Raw genomic sequence first — 26,742 nt, 5'->3', positions numbered from 1 at the left:
GAAAGTCAAGTTTCATTTATTCAAATTAAATTATAGCATGAGTTTCATATACAAATAAACTTTTTGTGTAAATAAAAATACAAAACAGTACAAATTTCAATCGTGTATAAATGCAAACAGATTTGTGTTATTATATATTTTTCCCTTTCATGTGACTGAGACGTACAGTAGTTGACCCCACGCGTGCACGCCCTGTGCTGGCAAAGGTCAGCGGGATGGTTTCCCAGGCTGTCCACTCCTCCACTCCTGTGTCTGTGTGCACAGGCAGCCACCGGGCCTTCTTCCCCAATCCTGAGGCTCCGGAAGCTTTCAGTCATCAGTCACCGTCAGCACAGAAATGGTCAAACTATTCTCGGGCCGGTGAGAAAGGGCCACCACAGAGAAGCGGCTCTCTCCCGCAGTGCAGATGCCGGTCTGCTGGGCTCAGAAAAGACTCTGAAGCTGGGACTTGCTGTCCCGGCCATCACTGGTCCAGCTCGTTTTCATCCTGCAGCGTCTTCATGGCCAGCCCCCAGAGCGTCATGCTGGAGAAGAACTGCCCCTCGGAGTTCCTGTACGGCGTGGTGGCCCCACGGCTGCCCAGAGCGTCGCCACAGTGATTGTCCGGTGCAGCCAGGAACGAGCGGCCCAGGGATAGGCCATCGGGCTGCAGCGGCTGCTCGCTGGCCACAGTGGCCACGTCTGGGTAAGCGTAGGCCTGAGGCTGCGCCGGCTGCATCAGAGGCTTGGCGAGTCTGCCGGGATCCAGCCCGAGCTTCTCCGGCTCATCGGCTCCGGGAGGCTGAGCCACGGGCCGGAACTTGCAGTAGGAGCTGGCAGAGTGGCCGTCAAACTCTGTCACTGAATCCCCCACGGGGGGGACGGGGAGCTTGACCGACACGGGCATCAGAGCCACAGATACGTCTTGGGAAAAGGAGTCCGAGCTCTGAGATCTCTCCAGGTCGGAGGTCTCAGCGGCGTGAGCAAGCCGGCCCAGGACGTCCTGGCCCTCGTCGGGCCTGTGGTGCATCTTCTCGTGCCGCCGCAGCACCGCTGAGCGCGTGAAGCACTTGCTGCACACCTCGCACGTGTATGGCTTCTCCCCGGTGTGCGTGCGCACGTGCCGGCGGAGGTCGCCAGACCCCCCGAAACACTTTCCTGCAAAACCAACAAGGGATCCTTTTAGAGGAGGACGTTCTGGAAGGACGTTCCCCCTCCCCCTTCCAAAACACGACTCTGCGTTAGCGTGCCCGAACTCCAGCCCTCCTGTCACCTGCTCACTCTGGAAGGCTCCTCCGTTCTTCTCCAGCTGCGTCCCTCCGACCTGCAAGCAGCCTTTGGGTTGTGGGTACCTCAGCGTGAGCCTTCGAGAGCCCCCGTCTCCCTGCACAGGAGCGCCTCGCTGGCAAGCCGAGCTGCCTGCCCCTACTGGCCCGTGCTGGGAAACCTCACTGGTTTTGCTTAAATTTTCATAAATCTACCATGGCCAATCTATAATTGAGAAATACCTTTTTGCTTTTAATATCATTTCACACACACTTCTCCCGGTTCTATTACCTTTCTGTGTATGTGACAGAGGGAGGGGATCTACTTCCGGGATCAGGGCAGGTGAGAAGGTCAGCTAATAACTTCAACCTCAATAAATAACCTTACAGAAGACACCACCATTTACGGAGCACTGAGAACACATCGCAGTTAGTGGACACATATTTAGAACTTCTCCCTTATCGTGTGAATGCTCAGCTATTCTGCCCTCGTCAGGCAGTGGGGGACCACTAAAAAAACGCACTCTGAACAATAAACTAGGTGTCCACACACACGCATTACATTCTGGCCCCTCCTCCCCACACAGCCTACCGAGGCACACCTCGTGACTCTGTGTCTTCACGTCTACGCCTGGCCCGCAGCGTCAGGCTGGCTTTCCTTCATGGAACACCCCAGTAATAGCACTTTCACCACTTCCTGCGCTGTCTATAAAACATACGGTTCACACATAGGTGCTATTTCATAACCACCCCCTCCGTCTGCCGCACGTTTGGGTGGCTTGCACCCCCCTTTGCTACTACACTTCATCTTCACTTAACATTTTCTTTTCACTGCTTCCTTGAAATAAATTCTCCATAGTGGAATTACTGGGCAAACGGGAATAATCTTTTCTAGGGTCCTTAAGCATGTGAATTTTAGCCACAGCGGAGTTCCCGCCAGGAGAGGACCAGGGGCGGTGTCTCTCTTTGATCCCACCAGTCAAGACAAGGGAGCCAGACATCACAGCTGTCCTCACAGCAAGGTGTGGCATCTGCCTCCTGCCTCCTGCCTGGGAAATCCAGTGAGACAGCTGGCCAGCTGTGCTGGTGGCAGACAGGAGGGTCCCCTGCACGGCTGTGGCCTGAAGTCCCCGGCAACACAGGACACGGCGTTTCCACAGACCGGACAAGGGCTGTGCTTGCAAGCGAGCTGCCTGGAGCCATCCTCGATCCAGCCTAAGAGGACTGCCCAGGGGGCAAGGAGACTCGGACAGAGAAGTCTCCTGAGTAAACTGCTAGGACCCAGGGCTGAAGGACAATGAACATCTGTGCCTTGGAAAGTGCAGAGAAATGCTGGGAAAGGAAGAGAGGGGAGGGAAACAGAGGGAGTCCTTGGAAGAAGCACGAAATGGGGGGGGGTGGAAGGAGGGGTAAAGGAAGAGGGGGAGCGCTATTCCCCGAAAAGCCCAGGATGTGAAGCCATCTTAAAACTGAACCCGTCTTCTGAACTCAAGAAAACGAAAACACACCCACACAAACTATACAAGAATGTTCACAGCAGATTTGCTAAGTGAAAGAAGGCAGTTACGGAAGACCACACGCTGGAGGGTTCCATTTATGTGGGATGTCCGGAACACGCAGACCCAGAACGAGGAGGTAGGTTAATGGTTGCCTAGGCTGGAGCGTGGTAACAGGGAGTGACTGCTACTGGGCTTGGAGTTTCTTTTTGGGGTGATGAAAATATTCTAAGATTCCACGGTGAGCGCGGAGCTCCAGCACTGGGCTCGATCTCACGACCCTGAGATCATGACCTGAGCCAAAATCGAGAGTCGGACGCCCAGCCGACTGCACTACCACACGCCCCAACACGATTTTATTTTAATAAAGAGGAATGAGAACAGTCGCAGACTTGCCTAAATGCGTATCCAGGAGAGCTGTACACAACTCCAGTGGGAGATAAAAACGAAGCTCCCTTGCGGCTACAAGCCAGAAGGCCCACCCTGGGATGCCCGCTCCCGGCAGAGTGAGCGCTCTGAGGAACGCTCCACTGCAGCCTTCCCACGGCCGGACCCCACAGCTTCCCATGTGTTCTCACCAGGAGACCATACACACGGTCACTCCCTCACTCCTCCATGATCCAGTTCACGCTGTCACTTGTCACAGGCACGCATGTGCACACACGTGCACACACACACACACGCAGTTCTTCAGAAGCTCAAACACTGGGATCACAGGTCACAGGGCACTAACGCTGAGCCCAGTGCTCACGTGCACAGTGATGCACACTGACAGCAAGGGCTGCCAGCTTTCCCTCTCCTCCCGTGACTTCGCTGCTGCACCAAATGCCCGCAGGAGGCTCCTTTGTTTCGTAACACAGGATCCCGAGAAGCCCTCCCTCCTTGACCCCATCATGTGCTCTCGACGCTCCTGCAGGACAGTCCACCTGCAGCCCCCACACCTGGCTCTTCAGGCGGCACACCACGCTCCCACACTTTCCCACCTGTCTACACCCCACTGACCAGGAGCGCGCGGTACCCGGGGCTCTGTCCGCAGAGCACCTTAGGACAGCTCTGGACACCTCCCAGGAACATACGTGAACGCAGGACTGAACGCACCACCACATGAGGTGGGAAAGAAACCGCAATGCCTCCATTTTACCTGTGAGAACAGGGACGATGTACCCACGACACCAAAACAGCCAATGACAGGGCGGGCGCAGAGACCAGCGCCCCACCCCCACCGAACAGCCCGTCGGGAACTTACCACAGGCAGAACAGCTGTAGGGCCGCTCCCCCGTGTGCCGAATCCGGTGCTTCACCAGCTTCCTCTGCATGTTGAAGGACTTGCCGCATTCGTCACACGTGAAGACTTTATCGGCCGTGTGTGTCTTCTTGTGCTCCTTCAAGTTACTGAAGTTACTGAACCCTGGGGAGACCACAACAGGTGCTCAGCTGAAGGACCGAGAACGTTGCCATCAGCAGTCTTCGGGACAAAAAAAACCAAAACACCCGCAGTACCTCGCCCACAGATGTCACACAAGTGTGGCTTCTCTCCCGAGTGAATGATGATGTGACGCTGGACATCACCAGACGCTGCAAACCTGTAATGTGATTTGAAAAACCATTACGAATTTCTTTCTATGCGGCTGCAAATCTTTGTGATTGCAAGTCACTGACGGAGGAGAGAAACTGCTCCGTACACTCCAGAATGTAATCAGAAGTGGCCTGGTTCATTTGAAATATGCATTTTAAAGATATTTTTTTTCTTTTTTATTATTTTTTTAAAGGATTTTTTTTAAAGATTTGAGAGAGATGAAGACATAGATAGCTACAGAGATAACAAGAAAGACCATGAGCAGGGGACTCCCCGCTCAGAGGGGCGGACAGGGAGAAGCAGACTCCCTGCTGAGCAAGGAGCCCCATGCAGGACTCGATCCCAGGACCCCGAGAGCATGACCTGAGCCAAAGGCAGAAGCTTAACTGACTGAGCCACCCAGGCGCCCATCTCTTTTTTAAAAGAAAGTAGAAAATGATTCAAGTGTTCGGTTTTTATTTTGTTTTTCTACCTAGTTCCATCTTCTTTCTTCAGAGATGGTCAGCAGCTTGGCTCAGGAAGTAATTCTAAGCCAGGCTCTCCAATACAGAAATCTATGCTTCCTTTCCACCACACCTGATTGAGTAGCTGGTTCTATTTGGGAAAAGATGCTGCCTACAGACATGATTTTAAATACATGTCTTACTTTTAAATGGAGTTCAGAAGATTCCCATATAAGACATCGTGTAAAACAAGGCCAACACTGGAGCAACAGGACCACCTGAAGCAGCCGGGGGGTCCACGCTACAAGGCACCTGAAATGAGCGGTCCGAGCTACCCCAGCATGCAACGGGGTCATCGGTGTTCAGGTGGCCGTGGCAGAAAGGTAGACATGTCAGGCCAGGCAGCTCTTCTTTCTTTGTCTCCTCCCATCCACAGAGACCTAACAAGAGCTGCTTCTTGTACTGGCCTCCACACAGCACGCGCTGCACTGCAATAGAGGGCTCGGACCTTCATTGTCCCCACATCTGTCTCTGTCCACCATTCCTGACAATGAACTTATCAGAGGCAGAACTTGTACTGTTTATTTCTATGTTCCACTCCCAGCACTCAGCACACAGTAGGTGCCAAATAAATGGTGAATAGTGAAACAAATGAACGACGGAATTGCTGAGACTGGTGGCTGCTGCCCGAGCATGACTGCTCGAAGAGAGCATGTGGAATCCCGACAAATGACCCAGTGAGGGGAAGAGGGTCCCCCTAGACTCCATCACCAGTCACAGCCCTGCCCAGCCCCTCCTTAGGGCCCCTCCTCCGCTGCTGAGCTCTCAAAGCCTTTCCCTGATTCAGCTAGGGGCACTTCCTCCGGCCCTCTCCTGATGCTCAGGCTTTCTGGCTGCCAAGTCTAATTTTCCCCACAAGACAGTCACCTCCACGGGGACATTTATCTATGTTAATATACATTCTTGGAACGAATGGAAATTTTGGTATAAAATAATTTTGTTTCATGTAAAATCCCATTTCATAAGACTCGTGTCCTAGAGTTTCTATTAATTTTTTTTTAAGATTTTTATTTTATTTATTTGACAGAGATAGAGACAGCCAGCGAGAGAGGGAACACAAACAGGGGGAGTGGGAGAGGAAGAAACAGGCTTCCAGCGGAGGAGCCTGATGTGGGGCTCAATCCCAGAATGCCCGGATCATACCCTGAGCCGAAGGCAGACGCTTAACGACTGAGCCACCCAGGCACCCCTAGAGTTTCTATTAATTAACACTTCTCTTTCTTTTTGCTCTTCTCATCATGTATCCCATGGAAAGCCAGAAGGTTTACTTGTGTTCCTCAGCGACAGTGGCTCAGAGAACACTGAGTTCAAAGACAGACTACAAGTTGTTCCTTACAAACGGAAGAATAAGCCCAGCACTGACCTCTTTCCACAGATTTCGCAGATGTATGGTTTTTCACCAGAATGCCGACGTAAGTGAGTCTGCAAGTTACCTGCCTGCAAGAAAGCGGGGGGAGAAAAAGCACACCAATAATGAAAAAATTTTCTTAAAGGTCTCAAAATTTAAAAGGAAAACTGACAGCTTGAGCCAGGTCCTGGTCCAACTTTCCCAGGAAAGATTACCTACGCACAATTCAAAAGCAGCCTGTGCGAGATCAGGGACCAGTCCAAGTCTAACTCCACGGAGTGGCCTTGCCCAGCAGCGTGCTGAACACAGATGCGTCTCCATTCTGTGTCTGCTCCACGTGGGCCCCTGGCCTGTCCCACCTCAGGCGTGCACCGTGTTGCTTCCCTCTGCAATGGGCCCGGCACCCTGTGGAGGCTGCTCTGGGGGCTTGTATTTAAATAGACCTTGCTGTGCTTTATTTGGGGTTTTTAACTTGGACCACCTATGTGCAAGCGTCCCTTGGAAAAAAAAAAAAAAAGTAGTGACTGTACTTCATCATTTCAGGATTTCTTCTTTTTTAAAAACCTGCTTTTGCTCCTAGAGAAGGTCAGACTGTGCAAACGGGACTTGCAGCGGCAGCATGGCTGTTCTCCCCGCCAGCGCTGCCGTTGTTTTACCTTCGTGCAGAAACACATGTCAGGAGCTCCGCAGTAGCTGGTTCGCTGCAGGGCCTTTTATGTCCCTAATTTCTGAAGCTAGCAGGGCTTCACCAAGAATAACTTATTTAAATGGAGATCACAAAATAGATTTCCATGTAATCATCAATAAGCCAACGGGAAACTGCCTAAGTACCTTGAAATTAAACCTGCAACGGCATCGTATTGAAAAGCTCCTGGCTAATGTCACAAATCAGGATTGGAACGAAATCCTCCACTGCTGGAAGCCAACTTAACAGACTCAATCTGTCCTGTCCCCTGCCTAATTTTTTACAGTGTTCTGTTACAAAAACACTGACATGAATGAATGACTATACCCAAGAGGAAACATGCAGGCATTATGCACAAAACAAGCCAAAAAAGGGAGAATGAACAATAACACCCAACTGACCAACGCAGCTGTGTAAAATCTGCACACTTGACTTTAAATAAAATGCCCAGTCAGTTCACGGCTACGGGTCTGAAGATGGTCTGAAGTCCACGTATGTGTGGAAACTTCCAGGCAGAGAAAGTGTGGTCTGTGGGTTCTATGTCACAGAACACGGAGATTCTGTGTGTCAGGCTCCGGGAAATCACCGAGTCAGACGTTATGTTTCAGAATATGATAAATAACGGCTTAGGAAAAAACCCAGGTTTATTTCAGAAAACTAAAGGGAAAGAACTTGGCAAAGAACTGGGAAATCCCCGGCTTTATCGGAATGATTCCTAATAACAATAAAACAACCACTGTCAACAGCGGTCTCGCGGGGGCTGCCGGCCCTGACACCTCGCACAAACCACTCCTCGCCACGGCTGCACCCTCTCTTTCAGATGCCAACGGAGCACGAGATAAGTAAAACAGCTGCTCCTGTTACACGGCTGGGCCAAGAATGAGCACTGGCTTGTGTGAGTCTACACTCGCACAGGCCCTGAGATACACTAGCTTGTGTTGACGATTCCGTGCAACCGTCACTTGGCCGCAAGGGAAGCAGCTCCCTGGAGGTAAGACAATGCACCACTGACTGTTTTAAGTCCATCAATTCCAAATTCCAGAAAAGCTCATCAATTATGTAACAATTTGAACTGCACCATCTGCTCATCTGTTAAATTAGGTCCTTTTTGTTTTAAGTTATTTTGTAAACGATGTATCATGACTGAAACGTATTCTGAGTCACTTCTTAGCAGTGCTGCGTCCTTTCTTGTTAAGTAAAGCGTAACAATTACTTGTTTTCAAAGCAAGTAACAATGGCCTTCCACTTAAAATAGTGCAGTAAGCAACAGTAAAACCCTTGAAAATTTTTTTTAGCTATTTAATGTCTGAAAGGTATAAGGAAAATCTTTCACAATCTAAAAGGAGCACATACTGATCTGATCAATTATATAAAAGCAGTTTAAATCCTGAACGACTCAGGCAAAAAAGTCCAATAATGCCAGCAATGATTAATGCCAAATTACAGAGCGAACTGGGAGCCAGATTATTTGATCTTTAGCAAACTGTCTGTATTTTTAGTAAACTCTGACTTCCTCTAGTACTGATTACGCACGCTAAGTACCTAGTCCACATCTTGGAGATTATCTACAGCTGGACATGTGACCACTCTCACAAGCGGTCATGACAGGAACTGCTACGGATCAGTAAGGGATCACGAGGAATGAAGCACTCTGCTAGGCAGCTGCAGACACTGCTACCCTTGTCGTCACAATTCCCTCACAAAGTCTTAGTGTCGCATTTTATGGAAAAGTGAACAGACGCTCTGGGAAGGAAGGAATCAGCCTAAGCTCCTACAGGTGGCCCAAATATCCCGACCCAGGCCCGACAGTGGTCTCAAAGGCTGGCAGCGCTGCCATGCTGTCTAGCTATGTTCCAGAATACTAGCAGGAAAGGGGGCTCTGTTCCTTCTAATCAAATATTTTAAATTAGGAGGGAGCTGTCAGGATTTTTCAGAGAAAAACTGCTGTAGAAAAGAACTAACATCTGATCTGTTGAGTAATTTAAAAATAACTCCTTCCAATATGTACGTGAGCATCTGTATTTAAACGTGGACAAACCAAGCATATATTCTCTATTAGAGCACTCTTCTAAAGGCAGCAGATTATTTACAGGAAAAACAGCCAAGGAATCATACCATTTTAGACATAAAAGGGATCTCAAATCTTAAAAGTCATCTAGTTCAGGAGTTTGGGGGCTTCAGGATTTCACAAAATAAAATTAACAGGGGGAAATAAATCTGGAGATGCACAGAGAGCTGTCACCTAACAGCAGTGATCATTTTACTGACAGTAGGGCCTTCGACACTGAGAGTGTGGGGTTATCACCTCAGGGCCAGAAGTTCCACGACTTATGAGAAGTTCACTGAAACACTCTTATTTCCCCCTGTCACCTGTGGTGCCAGGCGGTGCCAGTGCCCCGGGGAGCATGCCTGTCTCCAGGCAGGGCTCCTACACACGGACAGACGTGGGGCACCCCTCTCCGGACAGCACTGCCAGAAGGCACTGCACCAGCCACTCAAAGTGTCCATTTCTACGTCTTTGGAGAGACCAAACTGCTCTACTCTCCCAAAGCCAGCTCAATGCACCCAGGTTTCCTCCTCCCACTGCTCACATCACAGGTATGCAGACCTGCCCCTCCCTTCCCTCTCCTCTGGGGGCACCTACCAGTCCAGGTTCTACTCCATGCGGGGGACCCGGCACTACGGACGGAGCCTCATTCACACTCTAAAGTATGCAGGGTTCCCGACAGCTGAAATCTGCGCGCAGACCGTGTCCAGAATGACATTAACAGACAGTCTGTTGTCACAATCTCAGATTATGGTAGCTTCTCAAAGCTCACATATCATACTGCTTACGACTCATCATCAAGGTTGTGGTTAACTTTTTTCCCCAAGACTGATCCTACTAAATATAAATTGAGTAAACAGTATAAAAGATTAATTCTCATTGGTAAATCTGTTTTCTCACTTTCAAGTCTTCCAAAAGATAAAATAACTTACAAACTCACTTCTACCAAAGTAAATATGCCAGCAACAGCATGGGAGCATTCCAATCCCGTGTAACCACAAACATTTACTCCAGTTCATTCTAAGAAATGAACACTTGGCTTAAGGGGAAGGATGGTTAGTGGGCACTACTTACAAAGTATCCCTATATAAACCACCCTACAGCTCTCTTGTCCTAGAATGCCAGAGACCCCCAGGTCTCAAATGCCGGCTTGTCGTAGGGGCTGACCTAAACAATGTCTTAACACATTTCATGTCCTCACCCACCCCACACACCACTTCTTCCAGGCAGAAATGACCACTCTCTTTTCTTTGCCCGTATTGTTCCCTAAGTACATTTCTCCAGCTCGTGGCAGAGCTCCTTGGACACTGCAGGCTTGCAACAAACACTTGCTGAAGTTTTTTCAAAGAAGTCCTTGTTCACAAAAAATTTCACAATTTCGCTATGAAATAAAACAGCAATATACATCTGAAAACTGCAACTATACATAATCCTATATTCACAAAAATCTGACAGAAATACAGACCCCAGCACAGAGGAGGATTTTGGTGGCGTCTGTCAGCCAGGGCTGCCCCTGACAGGACTCAAGAGGGCAAGTGCAGGACAAGGTCTGAGCAGTGCTCCCAACTTCAGAATGGCCATAATACAACATACCCACGCTCAAACCCCACCCCAGAACAACGGAATCAGAGTCTCCAAAGGGGGGGGCCCTGGCCTCGGTGACGGGAGAGGAGGCCGAAGGCTGACTAGAGATATTTGAATGTCTGGTTTTCTTTGATTAGCAATGAAGAGTCACAGAAGGCTCCCAGCAAGGAGGACAGAACCCACAGCATTACCACATTTTAAATGGATGAAGGGCTTTTGTGTCCCTTGTTCCATTCACTGCTCCTAACACTCACATGAGGCACTACATCCATGTTGTAAGACTTAGAAAAATGAGCCCCAGAGAAGTTATGGTTGCTAATTATTAATAGTCATTAGTCCAGGCCTCCGGCTTTCCCCCACCCCAAAGCTGTAAGGTTAGGATGCTGGGGGAAGACTGGTCTGCAAGAACAGAGGGGCCGGCCGACACCAGGACGGGAAACAGTGATGACCCTTGAGCACTAACTACGCGCCAGGCAGGAGTCCGCACTCCTACCGACTCAGGTACCCCCCACACACCTGTTGGGTGGCATCTCATCTCCCCAGTTTTACAGACAAGGAAGCTGAAGTGCCAAAAGGTGAGACTGAGCAGTAAGCCAGGGGCAGGACCCACATGCAGACTGCCCGGCTCCACAGCCCCAGCTCGGAAGCCCTGGGTGAGGCTGCCAGGAAGGAGTGAGGCCTCAAGTGCATGGCGGCTGGAGGGGTGAGGACTCCCATCAGCTCTGCAAAAACTTACTGAACGTTTAGTGGGTGCCTGGTGTTCTCCTGGATGCCAAGTATGGATTAAAGACGCAAAGGCAGACGTTAGGACTTGGTCAATCACTGCATGCAGGGAGCTGCAGGCGTGAAAAGTCCCTGAGAGCACAGGGCTGGGCGCATGGGAGGATGAAGGGGACACTGGGAGAGCTGGCTCCGTGGGGAAGGTGTCAGAACATGGCACTGCCATTGAGTTTCTGTGCCCTGGGGAGGGCCTGCCGCCCAGCCCTTACCGGCTAGAGGGCTCTACTCTTGGATCAAGGCCCAGCCCGGAGGCCTCGCCCCAGGGAACAGCATCCGCCAAGAGCTGCTACTACAGGGGTCGCTGCGCCCGCCGCCCGCGGGCTGTCAAAACAGCTGTGTGGTGGCTGCTTCTCGTGCACCCCCGGGATGCCAGGGCCCAGCATGGGGCAGAGCAAGTCACCTCCTCCTACTTCAGAAGAAGGTTCCCACCAGGCTACAGTCAACATTTTCTCTAAAACATGAAATCTCTAGGTTTCTTTATGTCCAGTGCCCAGTTCAGCACACGGCCCACGGGAGGGTGCAGCACACACGGGCTGGATGAGAGTATACGTGTCCAAATGAGCTATCGGAGGTCAGCTAAAACGAGCAGGAACAAGAACTGATTGCTCTGTTCTCACCTCCTAACAACCTTTGTCCCCATAAGAGTAAGACTCCACGTGTCCTGGATCTAGCCCAGCCTTGTGCGGCGCCCAGGTGTGCGCTCATTGTGGTTCACCGGAAACTTCATTCATGAAAAAGAAGAAATATACTAGGACTGGAACCATCCTTAAGGCAGGTGGGGAGGGGGAGTTCACACACTTACCAAAAAAATGCTATTTTTCCCCCAATGAACTAAAAATTTGTTTTCTTGAGAATTATTTTCTCCTGATTTAGTCTGAAGTCAAAGTTACAGATATCATCAGAGGCTTCTCTCATAAGTTCAAACGTATGTCTTATTTGTAATAATAATAAAAAAAAAAACACTGGGTTTCAGGTTTCCAATTATTAACAGTAAATAAGAGTATTCCCACCTGAGAGAAATGTTTCCCACAAATGTTACATTCAAAAGGTTTCTCACCTAAAACAAAACAAAATAACAACTTGTAAAATCATTAGTCATATTTGCAGGATAATTTTGTTTAAAATGTTAAAACTATTTCCCATGTCCTTTCAAAAGGGAGCTCAAGTTCTTTATCAGAGTATGAAAATGGGCAGTCACTACGTCCTTGTAATTCTCTCTGGCCCTCAGACGGCGAGCAGATGACGTACTCAACAGCGGCATCCTGCCCACCTGCCCTTCAGCCTGACTCCTTTACCACCAACTTCTGATGCCATGAGGGTGAACTCATTCACACCACACGAGGCATACACACAGGGGAGCCCAAAACAGAGTGTGCCAGGGAGACGCCCCCTCCACTGCCTTTCAGCCCTGGTTGACACATGTTAACAGGGAAAATAAGATTTCGACATGGGAGATGTGCTTCCCTGCCCACTTCTCACCTCTGATTTTAGGAACTCTGAGTAAGTGCCTTCTGGAATAGAACAGATACAGAGTGGACTCCACTACGAAGAAGCCACAGCAGTTCTGAACAGACTCTAGAACGTGATCTGTTTAAAAGTGTACTTCAAGGTACCACCTTTTACCTGTAAAACCCTCTTAGGTCTTGAAAATCAAGAACCTCCCTTTTTCCCCATTTCCCTTGAATCAAGTGGCTTCATTAAGATTCTTTTAAAAAATTAGTGCTTCCCTTCTTACTGTGTTGCTCGTGTTTGCTACCTCGATAGCTTTCTGAGCTCCTGCAGGACATTTTCATGTTGATCTTTTCCTAAAACTGTTTAATGGCTTGTTCAAGGCCAAGGTGGAGGTTTTGACCCTGTGTAATTATAATCACATGAATCCTGTATTCGGTGACTATATTTAGGTCTGAAATTACGGGGATGATATAGATAATGTTAAGTGACAGCCCCCAGTATGAGTTACAACAGTTAGAAAAAGGAAGCCACCAGTCACTAAGACATACATGACTGGGGTCAGTAACCCTACTCTCGTGGTTCTCAACCTTTTTACCCTTAGGACCCCTTCACACTCTTAATAATTGAGGACCCTAAAGAGCTGTTGTTTACATAGGCTATAGATGTTGGGATAGCCCATATCAGAAATGAAAACACACGACCAAACATTTCATTGGCCACCAAAGTGGTGTGGCCTTTAGCTGACTCCACTGCACACTCGTGGGAATAGGAAAAGGCGGTAAGTAACATCACAGACTATGATGGAGGCAGTTCTGCCCTCACGGACCCCCTGAAGGGGCTCTCCAGACCATAATCCGAGAAGCGCTGCCCTTCTCAGTTTCTGTCCCAGTAAACATCTGTGCCACGACTGTATGACTATGGGCATCCAAAGATGTTCCTTCAGAACAAACAACATAATTTCTGTTTCCTTTAAAGCTAACTAGATATGTTTCTCAAATACACATTCTAATGATCATTCGGCTCTAGGAAATTCATGCAAACAGAATGACCTAAATCAAGTTTTTCCAGGGCAAAACTGAATCAATGATACTGCCTTCATATTAAGTAATCCTGAACTCCTCCTCCTCCTCCTGACAGCACTTCATGTTCAAATACATTAAAACTTACGAAGGGCTTCCATCTGTATTAATTTAAAGTCTCTCAATAATACTACGAGGTAGCAAACACCTACGGAAACAGGGAATCCAAAGTGATGACAGATGTCAGATCAGTAATCACAATTACGTAAGCACCTTAAAGCGGTTACCCTAGAGGCATCCTTTAGCGCGTTACTTCTCATGCTTGTAACTGTCATTCATTTATGACATGTATTAGAGTCATCAAGTCTAACTACAGGAAGGAAAGTAACACGGAAATATTGCATCACGTGATATATATGTACTACGTAACACCTTCAAATGAGCACCTGGAAAAAACAGACTTTTTGGAAAGGGGACAAGGTACAAATTAAGGTAATAAAACTTTGAAAATTCAATGTTCAAAGTGGAAGAATTTACATTTGAAAATATCAAATGGTTAAAGCTGATCCTTATTAAAAAGTTTACCTCTTCCTCCGAAACCACAATTTTAAAAAAATCTGATACGAAAATTACTTCCCAGAGAACTTTTACTATTACTCTTATTTCAGTCTGAATGAACCGGCAACATCATGCTTTAAAAAAAATAAACTTTCTCTAATTCTAAAGCGCAAACATAGCTTATCCACTTTAGAGTATGTTTGGAATTTTCAGCGCATCAAACAATTCACTACACTTCTTTAGAGATGGAAACTTTATCATATAAAACCATATTAAAAACGAAAAGTGTGCCAGCCTTTTAAACTGGTTCTATGAAAGCATCTACAGAACTTCGAGATTATTCTTTAAAAGTCATCACCAAAAATATAAAGAGAAGCTAACGCTCCTTGATTTTGGGGGGCATTATCAATGATGTCATCAAGCAACAGCAAAACTTCTTACAAAAGCAGGAGCAGGCAGTGGTGTCTGAGCGTCTGCACCATCTCCTTTCCTTCTGCCTGTGGGTACTGAATCAGTGTACCTGTATGTGACCGTTTGTGAAGCTCCAAATTGCTTGGGTGTTTAAAAGGTTTCCCACACAATTCACACGTGTACTGTCTCTGTGACTGAAGCATCTGGGACTGGTCCTCCAGCGCCGTGGGCTCTTCGGGCCTCTCCGGCTCGCTAATGCAGTTCAAACGCTCAGACCTGATGAGTTCTTCACCTTCTTTCTCTTCGGCACCGTGGCTGCTGGCTTTCTCTGTAGTATCTGCACTAGCACATTCTACCGTCTTCGCGAAGCCGTCATCCGGCTTGGCTTCCGATGGCTGCTCTGCAGATTTCTGGGACTTGAGGAAATTTAGCTTCTTAAGGTGAATGGCCTTTTTGAGCCTCATCTGTCTGGTGGGCGGCTGGCACGGGTTGTCTGACTCAGGGTCTGGGGCCGAGTCACTCAAGGGCTGGGCCAAGAAGTGGGAAGGCAAGTGCTCTGAAGACTCCAGGACGCACTCGGAGTGAGTGCCGGCGCAAGCCTGGTTGTCGCCGGCCCCGAGGTCTGCGGCTGCGCCGAAAGCGAAGGGCTGCTCACTCGGCCTCTCGTGACCCGGGCACGCGGCCTGTTTGTAGTACTGCTTGCTGTAGAAGTTTCTGAGCTTGTAGTAGTAACTCGGCTGTCTGAAAGGCAGTTCCGGGCAGGTGCCAGCCAGCGGGTCGGGCGCTTGCTTGGACGCCTCCCCTGCGGAGTGATGGAGATGAACAGACGGTGGAGCGTGAGCGTGTGACTCATCCAGAACTTTGCTCGGCTGAACGTCAGCGGGACACTCCTGCAGCAGATGAGGGTAGCCTTCACTCGCGCCACAGTGCGCGTCGGCGGGCAGGGCGCTCTGCAGGGAGAACGCGCTGCTACAGGACACGCCCGGGGGCTGCTCTGCAGTGGCTGATTTTAAAAATGTGTGACACAGATTCAGAACATTCTGAACTTGCAAACACTGTGCTATGTCCAGCATTACTTGTATATTGTCCTGGTTAAGATCCAGATGAGAAGTGTACATGAAGTCCAGGATCTGCCCAATGCCACTTACATTTTTAATATCCAAGTGAAAAACGTCACTTTTTTGGCCTGATGAGTTCTGAAAGAGGCTCCTGATAAAAGAAGGGATACCTGTTTACAGTATGATAATTTTTTTCTTATAAATAATCCTCATGATACTATTTAAAAAATACTATCCTTCTACAAATGCCAAGATTTTAAAATTAAGCATATTTTAATCCTTTGAAAAATTATGGTAAGCCATTCAAACAAAATAACTCAGATGAATTAAAATTACTGTGCTGGATATCCAACCTTTCAAACAGATCTCAAAGTAAAATTCTGAAATACACTCATTGTTTTTTTCAAAATATAATTATCCATATGTATTATTAATTGCATACGGATACAGTATAGTCAACTAAAAGATACACATTTTTCAATATTTCATGTCTAGCCTGGCAAATTATATTTTGGGCCATAAAACACGTAACAAAAATATTTCCATATCTAAATGCCTTGAAAATGTCTCAAAATAAAAATAGCTATAATAAACCAACATTTGATATTCTTTTTTTAATTTTAATTTTTTAATTGCGACAAAACATACATATTTACCACTTGATCCATTTTTTTTTTTTAAGTGGAGCCCAGTGTGGGGCTTGGACTTAACAACGCTGAGATTAAGACCTGAACTGAGATCAAGCGTAGGGATGCTTAACCAACTGAGCCACTCAGGCACCCCACATCTGATCCATTTTTAAGTGTTTAAAAACTTTAAACATAAATATGTTCAAACTGTCAATTCGGTGGCATTAAGTACATTCACATTATTGTGTAACCATGACCACCAGACATTTCCAGAATCTCTCATCTTCCCAAACAGAAACTCTGTACCCATTAAACAGTACCTCCCATTTCCGCCCCCAGCCCCTCGCAACCACCATTCTACTTTCTGTCTCTATGAGTCTGACAGCTTTAGGGACTTGATATACACTCATTTTGTAATCAGATCTGTTAAGAGGTTTCTCAGCAACCCAATGGCTCATAAACCAGCAGTGAGAAAAAGAAAAGGCCTATGAGTTATTAAGGGAAAAGGGACACCATATAGCCCCGGCACTTTATTCTGGGTACGCGTCGAGTTCCAGGTGAACGAATTTGTACTGCGTATAAACCAGCAAGCTGACTTAGGTAACTGGTCTTGCAAGTTTGTTGAAGACATTTTATCTAATTGGATCATCTGCTTCCCCCAAACAGCCTTCAGCTTTGTTCTTACCTAAAGGGAAGAACATATTTAAAAGGGGTAGGGAAAACTGAATCTGGGACCAGGATGCATGGGGACAAATAGTGCTGGGCACCTCAGTGAGCTGACCCCATTATCCTATGTACTCAGAGCACATATGAGAGCTGAGGTTTAACTGGATGATTCAAGATTATCAGGGAAAGATGAAATCACGTTCCATATATTGTTTACTAGAGCAGTAAAATGGTATGCATTTTAAGGGAAAGAAAGGTAAAAAAAGAAGCTTTAGTGCTTAGAGAAATAAATCTCAGCTATTCAGAAAATGTATGTAAAACACCTAACTTTAATAATCCAAAAATGATTATATTAATAAGTAAATTGAATTCAAACTTATTTTCTTAGAATATTCAAATGAAAAACAAACACTAAAATATTTTAATAAAAAAATAGTACATAGGATGTTTCCCCTCTCCAATTTCTTTTTTTTTTTTTTTTTAAAGATTTTATTTATTTGACAGAGACAGCCAGCGATAGAGGGAACACAAGCGGGGGGAGTGGGAGAGGAAGAAGCAGGCTCATAGCGGAGGAGCCTGATGTGGGGCTCGATCCCAGAACACCAGGATCACGCCCTGAGCCGAAGGCAGACGCTTAACGACTGCACCACCCAGGCGCCCCATCCCCTCTCCAATTTCTTATCACAAGAAAGTTCTTACCAGGAATTCTACTCCTCAATCTTCTTATCCTGAAAGGATAAGAAATATATAGAGAAGACAGACATTAACTAGAACTATTAAAATCAAAGACAGAGTGCCAAAATACATTCATTGCCCAAATATATTTTAGTTAAACTCTCTTTTCCTCTCAGGTTACTCTAAATACAAAAAGCAAAAAATCCACAATCTGCTATGAAGATAAGGACAGTGAAACCCAAGGAAAAAATAAAATTTAGTCAAAATATACCCATGCTAGAACATCTTTTCCTCCATACAGTTAGAAGAACAGAATCTAAAATACGTACCTAAAATACTGGCTGAAAGCTGCTAGAACATTCTTATGTGCTTTAAAGCACACTCCTTTCACGACCAACATACAGTCACAAAGCAAGCCTTGGATGCGCTGCTCGTGCAGCTGCTGGAGGAGATGGCAGCTGTGAGTAGCCACTGGGTCCATGCTCAACCACCCAGAAGACCTACAACAAAGAACGTGAATGAGACCGAGATTCAGTGATACAACTGGGAACTGATGGGCCCGGAATCCACTGACTGACAGGCAGCTCATGGTCATGATTCCTTGCTAGTCACACTTCAAACAAACCAACAAAAACCCACAAAAACGTTGTCTCAGGCATTAGACCAGTGCTGATCAACAGAAACACTGCAGTGATGGAAATGCTCCGTATCTGCACTGTTCAGTACAGTAGCCACTGGCCACATGCAGCCACTGAGCACTTGAAATGTGGCTGGAGTGACTGAGGAACTAAACCTTTAGTTTAAACAGCCAGCCTATTTGACAGTGCCAGTGCAGAATATGACCATGGTAACACTGTATGCACTTCTCTTGTTTCTACTTAGGAATAGTTCAATGAAAACATACCCACACTTGTAAATTAGAAAAAAGTCAACTGGATGAGATCAGCCAACATTTATTGAGCACCTGTACATGGGGCACTGAAGGAGAAGGTGGGAAAATTAGGAGCTTATCTGGAGAGATGAGGAAGAAGTCAAAATAAACTAGCATCACTTGACAATAATAAAAGAGGTATCACAAAGGAGCATGCCGGCTTGTCTGTTCCCTTTTTCCCCTGGATTTTATTTATTTTAGAGAGAGAGTGTGATCAGGGAGAGAGGGAGAAAGAGAATCTCAAGCAGACTCCCCACTGAGCATGGAGCCTGACATGGGGCTCAACGTGGGGCTCAATCTCACAACCCTGAGATCATGACCTGATCTGAAACCAAGAGTCGGATGCTTAACCGACTGAGCCACCCAGGCGCCCCATACTCATTTGTTCCTTCTTGCATCTCTGCTAGGGCACTACCGTAGCAGAGACCTGTCTTACAGGCACCCTGGGCAGAAATAAAAGCATGAGGTACCTGCTGAGCTTGAGAGTGCTGAAGCCAAGTAAGTGGTAGGACGTGACGTACGTACGTGTGTGTGTGTGTGTGTGTGTGTGTGTGAGAGAGAGAGAGAGAGAGAGAGAGAGAGAGAAACAAGATCAATATAGAAGGTATCACATCTATTCAACATCTATTTACTGACTGACTACCATGTGCCAGGTACTAGGGCTACGACAACAAACAAAACATGCCAGGTCCCCACACTCACGAAAGTCAAATTCTACTAAAGGAAACACATACACACAAAAGTACACAACACACAACTAAACAAATACAGTAGTTAGAGCTAGACACTTGAATACACAGAGGAGGAAGGCATGGGTTCATGCCTAGGAGCACAATCCAGTGAGATATGATTACAGGAAGAAATGTAGTGGGGAGAAAATGAAGTCAGACTGGGACAGGCCTACGGGGGTTAACGTGGCAGTTTGGTACAGTAAAAACCTGAAAAGCCATTATCTGCTTTATTTGCCTCTCATCCTCACTGCATAAGCATTATTGAAAAAAATCACTAAACTATTAAGTCAAAACCTAAGCTTTTTAACACGGCTCCTTCTCCTATCATCACCACCATCATCATCATTACCATCACCATCATTACCACCACCACCACCACCACCATCACCCATGACCATCACCAGCATCACCATTATCACCACCATCACCATGACCATCACCAGCATCACCAGCATCACCATCATCACCATCACCACCACCATCATCACCATCACCACCATCATCACCACCTTATCCCCCACTGTGCCCAGTATGTGTCAGCCAAAATAAACTACCTGTGCCTCCCTAAACAAGCTGTGTTGGGGACACTTTGGAGGCCTAGACCACTGCTCACTACCTGCATGACTTCGGGCAAATGACTTCTCCATGTCCACTTTCCTCATCCTATCTCACAGGTTACTGAGACAATTGTGAGAGCCCATGTGAACATCTAATACAGCAACTGACATATTAAGTATTCAGCAACCCTGAAAAGCCTATTAAAAATGCAGATTCCTGGATACCATGGAGAGTTCTGCTCAAGTTAGCATGGGATGTAGGCATCTGCACTGTAAGCATCCAGGTGATTCTGAAGCAGGCAGATTACAAACCTCTGCTTTCCTCTCTCCCCAAAAAGCCTTTGGTTCTGATACTTCCTGTCCTGGGAATACTGTATTTACACTGGACTCTCCCACCTTTCAGATAAGGCCCACTCCCCTATCAGGGCTCATCTGAGCTATTGCCAACTCCTAGAAGGCTTTCCTGCCATTTTGAAACTTGTTCCTTCTTCCCCACTGTTTCCTCCTCAAGTCTGACTCCAGGGTCCCCCCTCTGTGATCTTATAGCACCCCATACATACTGCCATAAGATAACTTTTCATTATGCTCTGTCATGTGTGTCTCCAACTCTGCTGTGAGCTCTGAGGGTACCATCTTATTCATCTCTGCCTGGCACAGAGCAGATACTCCACCATTAAAATCCATGCTAGCTAACCTCTGCTGCTAATTAGCAACAGTTAGTAATGTTTGTTTATGTCTTTCTGACTCCCTCGACACTCTTACAAAACAGCTCTTGAGTCCTTTCTGTTCTCTTCAATCCCACCATGTCTGTGTCCCTCATCCATAAAAGTGACTGTGACCCTGACTCCACTAAGAAGGCTGAGCCCACAGATAACTTGATATAACCTGAGTGCCTTTAAGTTCTTTTCTCAATTCCAAATTTTTCACTCATCCCTCACTCAATCCCTTCAGCTTCACAGGATGAAGTGTGCCTTCTCTTATGCAAAGCCAACTTCCCTTCTCCCCTTCCCCCCACCCGGCCTGCCGCCCCCGGACTTGGCTTCATCCTCAGCTCTTTCGTTGCTTCACTCTGTCCCCAACTGACCGGCTCACCAGCTCCTGCAAACACCAAGACTGTCCCACGTTGAAAAAAAGCAAAACAGAACAGGACTAAAAAAACCTTCCTGCTAGGTACATCTAATCATCATAGGCCTCTCTTTTACGCCTCTCAAAACAGCAACTACACATCCCACTTTTACTTTTTTATATACTTTTTAAATTGAAATTCAATTAGCCATCATATAGTACATCATTAGTTTCAGATATAGAGTTCAATAATTCATCAGTCGCATGTAACACCCAGTGCTCACCACATCATGTACCCTCCTTAATGCCCGTCACCCAGTTACACTATCCCCCCAAACCCCCACTTTACTTTCTTAAGAGTTATTTTCCCCTGGTACTCTTGCTGCCATTCTCACCGCACTGAAACAGACTTGCCCACAGTGGCCTTTCCTCAGTCCAGTCTCCTCAGCTCTGCTGCAGCACGTGGAGTATGGTCTGCCCACCTCCTTCTTGACATCCTCTCTCCAGAACTCTTCGGGTCCTCTTACTACACCCCTGACCTATTCCATCTCTATGCTGTACTTCTTCCTCTGCAAGCCCTCAAATGTTAATGTCCCTTAAGATTCGGCCCCTGAGCCTTCTCTTTCCCTTGACAATCGCGTCTATTCTTAGTCTTCATCTGCTCTAAGCAGACAACTCCTAAATGTGAAACTTTCGCTCTGACCATCACTTCCAAATGTCCAACTTTCTGCTAAACGTCTCCAACTGTATGACCCCTCAACTTCGAATCTCTAAAACTCACCCCCACCATCTCACCCCCAGCTCTATACCTTATTCTGAGTCCCCTATTTCTTTATGGAAAGCTTAGTTTCTGATACATAAAGTTTGAAGCATTGGCACGATCTCCTGGTTTGAGATTAGGGTGCGATGCAAGGAAAACTGGTGACGTCACCTATTATAAAAACCCTGCAGCACTGGGAGAGGATAATATCACCCAACACAAGACGACGGAAAGGGAAAGCATTATGTCAGGAGGTGGGGCACTGTCCCGTGTTGAATCCTCAAGGGAACTGAACAGCCAAATGATGGAGCAATCAGTTACCTACCGGGCTCCCCCATCGGTGGCTCAAAAAGAAAAGGATTATGGGCTATTCTTATTACCTCTCATTTACTGACTATTTGCTATGGGCCAGGAACCGTGCTACACACATTCTATCCACTAATTCAAATAAGGCTACCAGAGCCTTATTATCATTTGTAAGTGAAGAAATTAAGAAATGAGGAGTTTAAGCGACCAGCCCAAGACCATAAAACTGTTGTGTTCCAAAGCCAGGATTTAAAGCCTGGTTCCTAACCGGGGAGGTCCATGAGGCTATGCTATGGCTCATGAGAAAAAGGACATCAAAAATACAACACAAAACCTTCCTCTACAGACTTAAATGCTAAACTGCAGCAAATACTCTGAATCTGCTTTAGACATTTTCCAGCTACAGAGAAGGATACATGCGGTTATGAACTCGTCCACAGTTTACAGCGACTGTAAAAATCATCTTCTGTACTGCTTAGTACAGTCCTCTAATGACTTCATGATGTCAATCCTGTACCTCCCCAATAAGCTTATAGAGAGTTCTAGAAAAACAATTTATGTCTTATATTCCTCATGTGTCCTATGAGTAACAACTGTAAATAACAATGTATCATGTACCTAAAATCAGTAATAATAAATGGCACATATTTATAAAATGCTTCTAGCATGCCAGCCACTATGCTAAGCCATTTACCCACATCCTTTAATTTTCATGCTCATTTCATACTCAATTCACACTCATTTAATTCTCATGATAACCGTAGGATAAATACTACTGTTATCCTCATTTTATAGATGAGGACAATGAAGGACCTGGAGATGGCTACAATTTTGACATTCCTCCCAAGGGGAGGCAGGATCTCGGTCTTTCCTGCCTTGAATCTGAGCAGCCTCTGCCTTAACCAATGGGACAAGCCAAAGTAAGGGGATAAAGCTGTGCTCATTTCTGGGCTGAGGCCCTAAGAGCTGACAGCTGCCACTGTCTTTCTTCTGGAAAAGTGACTCTGGAGGCCTGAGTTGGCCGTAAGGCACCCAAATGGAGAGAATACATGGCACCCAAGAAGGACTTGGCTGAGCTCAGCCTTCCAGCACCCCCTACGCAGCTCCAGATACGGGGACAAAGCCACACCAAACTCCGCAGAGCAGCCCCCGCCTCCAGGTGAATATCACGTGGAGCTGAAGAACTGCCCAGGGGAGCCCTGCTTCAATTCCTGGCCCACAAAACTGGGAGATAAAAAAAATTAGTTTCCAAAGTCACTAAGTTTTGGGGTAGTTTGTTGTGATGCAAGAGACAACCTGAGCAGCTACAGAGAAGATGGACACAGCTAGTAAGTAATAGACAGTAAGAGGCAGTTAGGATTTAAACCCAGGGAATGACTCCAAAGCCCCCATGCTTAACCACTACTCTGAGTTTCACGTGACAGATAAAAGGCCTTCCTCAGATCAAATCAGCTGCCCCTTCAGTCTACCACCTATGCCTGACCGCGCAGGTAAGCACAGCATACGTGAAGATGAATGTGTGCAACACGAGGCGTTGTGATGTGACCCAAAGAGCACAGACCTATCTCCACCTCTGCAGCTACACACTCTGGGTGACAAGGAACAGCAATCTCATGCGGTAAACACACAGACTACATCTGTCTTATTGATGAGTGTATCTCTGGTACTTACAAGAGCTCAATACATAGCTTCTGGCTGGGTGGAGACACTGGTCCTCTGTTTTTGGATATGTAAAAATGGAGGGGTCCCCCACTGGGTTAAATAATCTCTAAAGTATCTTCCTGTTTTATTTTTTTAAAACATTGTGTTTATTTTAAGAGGGAGAGAATGAGCGAGCACAGGCGTGAGTGGGGTGTGGAGGGGCAGTGAGAGAGAGAGAGAGAGAGAGAAAACCTCAAGCAGGCTTCACACCCAGTGCTGAGCCTGACATGGGGCTGGATCTCACAAGCCTGAGATCATGACCTGAGCCAAAATCAAGTCAGACACTCAACCAATGGAGCCATCCAGGCACCCCAGTATCTTCTTGTTTTAAATACTACAAATCTGTACCAAAAATGTGATGGTGAAAAGATGGGACTGAATGGCAGCAAAAGGAATGAAAATATGGGAAAAGAGGGACAAACACAAGAAAAAGCTTAAATGTGAATGAAGAGGTACTTCTAAAGGAAGTAAGAGCCAGAATGGAATTTTATCCTGTAGAGAGGCTCCTAGAGCAAAGACCCTTCGGTTCTGTGGAAGACTCTACCCACTGGTCAAACAGGAAGAATTTGCAGCAGTTTGTTCCCTGGAGCCATTAATGGATCACTTCTCCGAGGGCCCATGGTTCACACACCTCAGCACCCAGCCTGCCTTGTTGTGGTCCTATCTTTGTCTTTGGCCATGATGGTTTTCAAGTGGCTTATTCCTAATCCGCACCCCACCCCCACCCCTGACCCCGACCCCAAACCCCATGACAAAGCAATGGCTTCAGGCAAGCAAGCCTGGTTCTTGTCTTAGCTCTACACTGACCCTAGGACGCTATGCAGGCCAACATGGTTGAAGTGCAGCATGTGCCTGACATGTGCAAGACATTGTTGTGAGGAGGAAATGCTGATTAACTGAGTGAGATCTGTTCCCTGCCTTCCACAGACTGTCTCAGCTCTCCTATAACTCACCTAACTTTACAGATTGTCACTACATGCCGGACACTACGGGTACAAGGGTGAACAACTCACATGTGGTCATCTACGCCTTTAGGAAGTGTCAGTCTGCCAGAGTGAACAAGCAATTCAATTCCCACAATTCTGACCTCAGTTTGTACTTTCTAACTGATTAGGTTCATCTTTCCAGCTCATCTCTTAACTCAGGCAAAAGACCCTGCAGGCAAAGCATCCCGATAGAAACCGAAACTACCCCTCAGGCCATAAGGACTGCCTTGAGCCAGGAAGACCCCATGTGACTGACCTCAAGACAACAATGGACTTGCCCCTCACTGCCCACCTGCACGTATCCACCATCAATGTCTGTCCGATGTTTACCTTAATATAAACCTGGAAGCACTTCTGAGACTTTGGAGACAGTCTTTGGGACGCTAGTCTGCTGTCTTCCCCGTGTTGGCCTCCCTGAAATAAATCCCTTTCTAGTTTCACCACCACCCATTCCCCTGCCTTTAGATTTTGTCAGTGGTCTGTTTGGGACCCCCATAGCCAGGTGCTCTTGTACCCCGATGCCCAGACACAGGAAAACAAGAATAGCACTTTCTGGAGATACTAAATGAGGGAAGTACAAATTAATTTGAAGGACGAGGGTCAGGGAAAATTTCCTCAAGGAAGAGATATGTGTGCTGAAAGCTGAAAACTTGGGTTACAGAGAAAGACTGAAGAGAGCCGCACCCTACTCCGGGGTTTCCAGGGGAGCAAATGAAAAAACAAACGCAGGAGAGCGCAAACAAGGATGAGGCACACATATGTGCCTGGCACACGAAATACCATAATCTGCTCTTTAAAACTTGGGGCCATGCTGTCACTTTTGTTGGAAAATGTTTTCTTCCTTGTCCATTCTGGTGAATTCCTTCTGTGATGGGCTGAATCGTGCCCCCCCAAACCCCTACGTTGAAACCCTAACCCCCAGTACCTCAGAATATTTCTAGGTTGGAGACTGGGTCTTCAGCGAGGTAATTAAGTTAAAATGACGCCATTAGGGTGGCCCCTAATCCAATCTGACTGATGTCCCTGTAAGAAAAGGAGATCTGGACCCAAAGAGAGACACCAGGGATGCTTCGCACACAAGAAAGGCATGTGAAAACGCGGCACAAAGGTGGGTGTCTGTGAGCCGAGCAGTGCAGCCCCAGGAGAAACCAATCCTGCGGCGACCTTGATCTTGGGCTTCCAGCCTACAGAACTGCGAGAAAAGAACCAGAACCTTTGTCATGGCGGGCCTGGCAAAGGGATGCACTCCCTGTTCCAGGCCCAAACCCGCTCGCCTCTGGAGTGAAACCTCCTCACCGCCCCCGCCGCCCCGGGTTAACCCCCCCCCCCCGTCACCGTAGCTCACAAACCCTACTCACACCCCGTTCACCTGCTAGTCACTCAGTTAGGCACGCTCAGGGACCGCCCTGTGTGCCAGCCCCGTCTCGGGGGCCGCGAAGAGCAGCTAAACCACTAAGCGGCAGGCGCTGTGCCGAGTGCCCTACGTTCACCGCCTCCCGAACCTGACAGCGGACGGCGTCCCTGCGCCCGCTACACGCGCGCGCTCAGCTCACACGGAAACGAGACTGCACGGGGCCCGGGACGCCGCGGTGCTCAGCACTGCTCCCGACTACAGGGTGACACCGGGAGCGCGCCCGGGGCCCGAGGGGGAGGCACGGGGGCGCAGGCCCGGCTCTGGGCCCGAGGGCCGCAGCCAACTCCCGCGCGACCCTGGCGCTGCCCGTGGGCGGGGGCGACTCCGGGCCCGGCCCGGCTCGCTCTCCCGGCCTCTCCCACTGCACCGCGCTGGGCCTCCGCGCTCTCCCGAGGCCGGCCTCCGGCCCCTCGGCCACCTACCCTCAGAGACCGCTCCCTGCCCCGCCGCCGCCCTCAGCGCCGCTCGCCGGGCTCCGGCAGCCGCGGAACCATCCCGACAACGCCCCCTCGGCCGGCCGGATCCGCCTCCGACTTCCGGGGGCGTCACTTCCGCCGGGA

At 47.7% G+C, this 26,742-nt stretch overlaps 1 protein-coding gene across 4 annotated transcripts; it reads right to left on the bottom strand.

Annotated features, from left to right (window-relative positions):
• Positions 1-26,736, bottom strand: ZBTB49 (zinc finger and BTB domain containing 49). 4 transcript variants are annotated; one of them, XR_004628940.1, is made up of 9 exons: positions 26,605-26,736; positions 18,061-18,231; positions 14,813-15,912; positions 12,274-12,320; positions 6,183-6,256; positions 4,241-4,323; positions 3,987-4,148; positions 1,253-3,881; positions 998-1,137 (listed from the first exon to the last, which is right to left on the bottom strand). XR_004628940.1 is itself a non-coding variant. In XM_034672133.1 (8 exons), the coding sequence occupies exons 2-8, from the start codon at positions 18,210-18,212 to the stop codon at positions 464-466; spliced, it is 2,292 nt and encodes a 763-aa protein (XP_034528024.1). In that variant the 5' UTR covers positions 18,213-18,231; positions 26,605-26,734; the 3' UTR covers positions 1-463. The 4 variants fall into 4 exon arrangements, 3 of the variants coding, with proteins under 3 accessions (XP_034528024.1, XP_011228268.1, XP_034528025.1); XM_034672133.1 differs by lacking the exon at positions 1,253-3,881 and having other exon boundaries at positions 1-1,137; positions 26,605-26,734; XM_011229966.3 differs by lacking the exons at positions 1,253-3,881; positions 26,605-26,736 and adding an exon at positions 17,756-17,784 and having other exon boundaries at positions 1-1,137; positions 18,061-18,196.
• Between the last annotated feature and the right edge of the window lie 6 nt (positions 26,737-26,742).

Source organism: Ailuropoda melanoleuca, chromosome 11 (genome assembly GCF_002007445.2).
Source record: "Ailuropoda melanoleuca isolate Jingjing chromosome 11, ASM200744v2, whole genome shotgun sequence".
Lineage (NCBI taxonomy): Eukaryota > Metazoa > Chordata > Mammalia > Carnivora > Ursidae > Ailuropoda > Ailuropoda melanoleuca.
Note: the sequence above shows the minus strand (reverse complement) of the source record. Positions and strands in the feature narration are given on the sequence as shown.

Excerpts from the sequence above, each read along its gene's own strand:
- ZBTB49 (XM_034672133.1), bottom strand. The coding sequence starts at position 18,212 with ATGGACCCAGTGGCTACTCACAGCTGCCATCTCCTCCAGCAGCTGCAC. Across the intron at positions 12,321-14,812 it reads TCACAAACGGTCACATACAG|GTGAGAAACCTTTTGAATGT; the intron begins GTACACTGATTC and ends GTTTTGTTTTAG. Across the intron at positions 1,138-3,986 it reads CTACAGCTGTTCTGCCTGTG|GAAAGTGTTTCGGGGGGTCT; the intron begins GTAAGTTCCCGA and ends TTGGTTTTGCAG.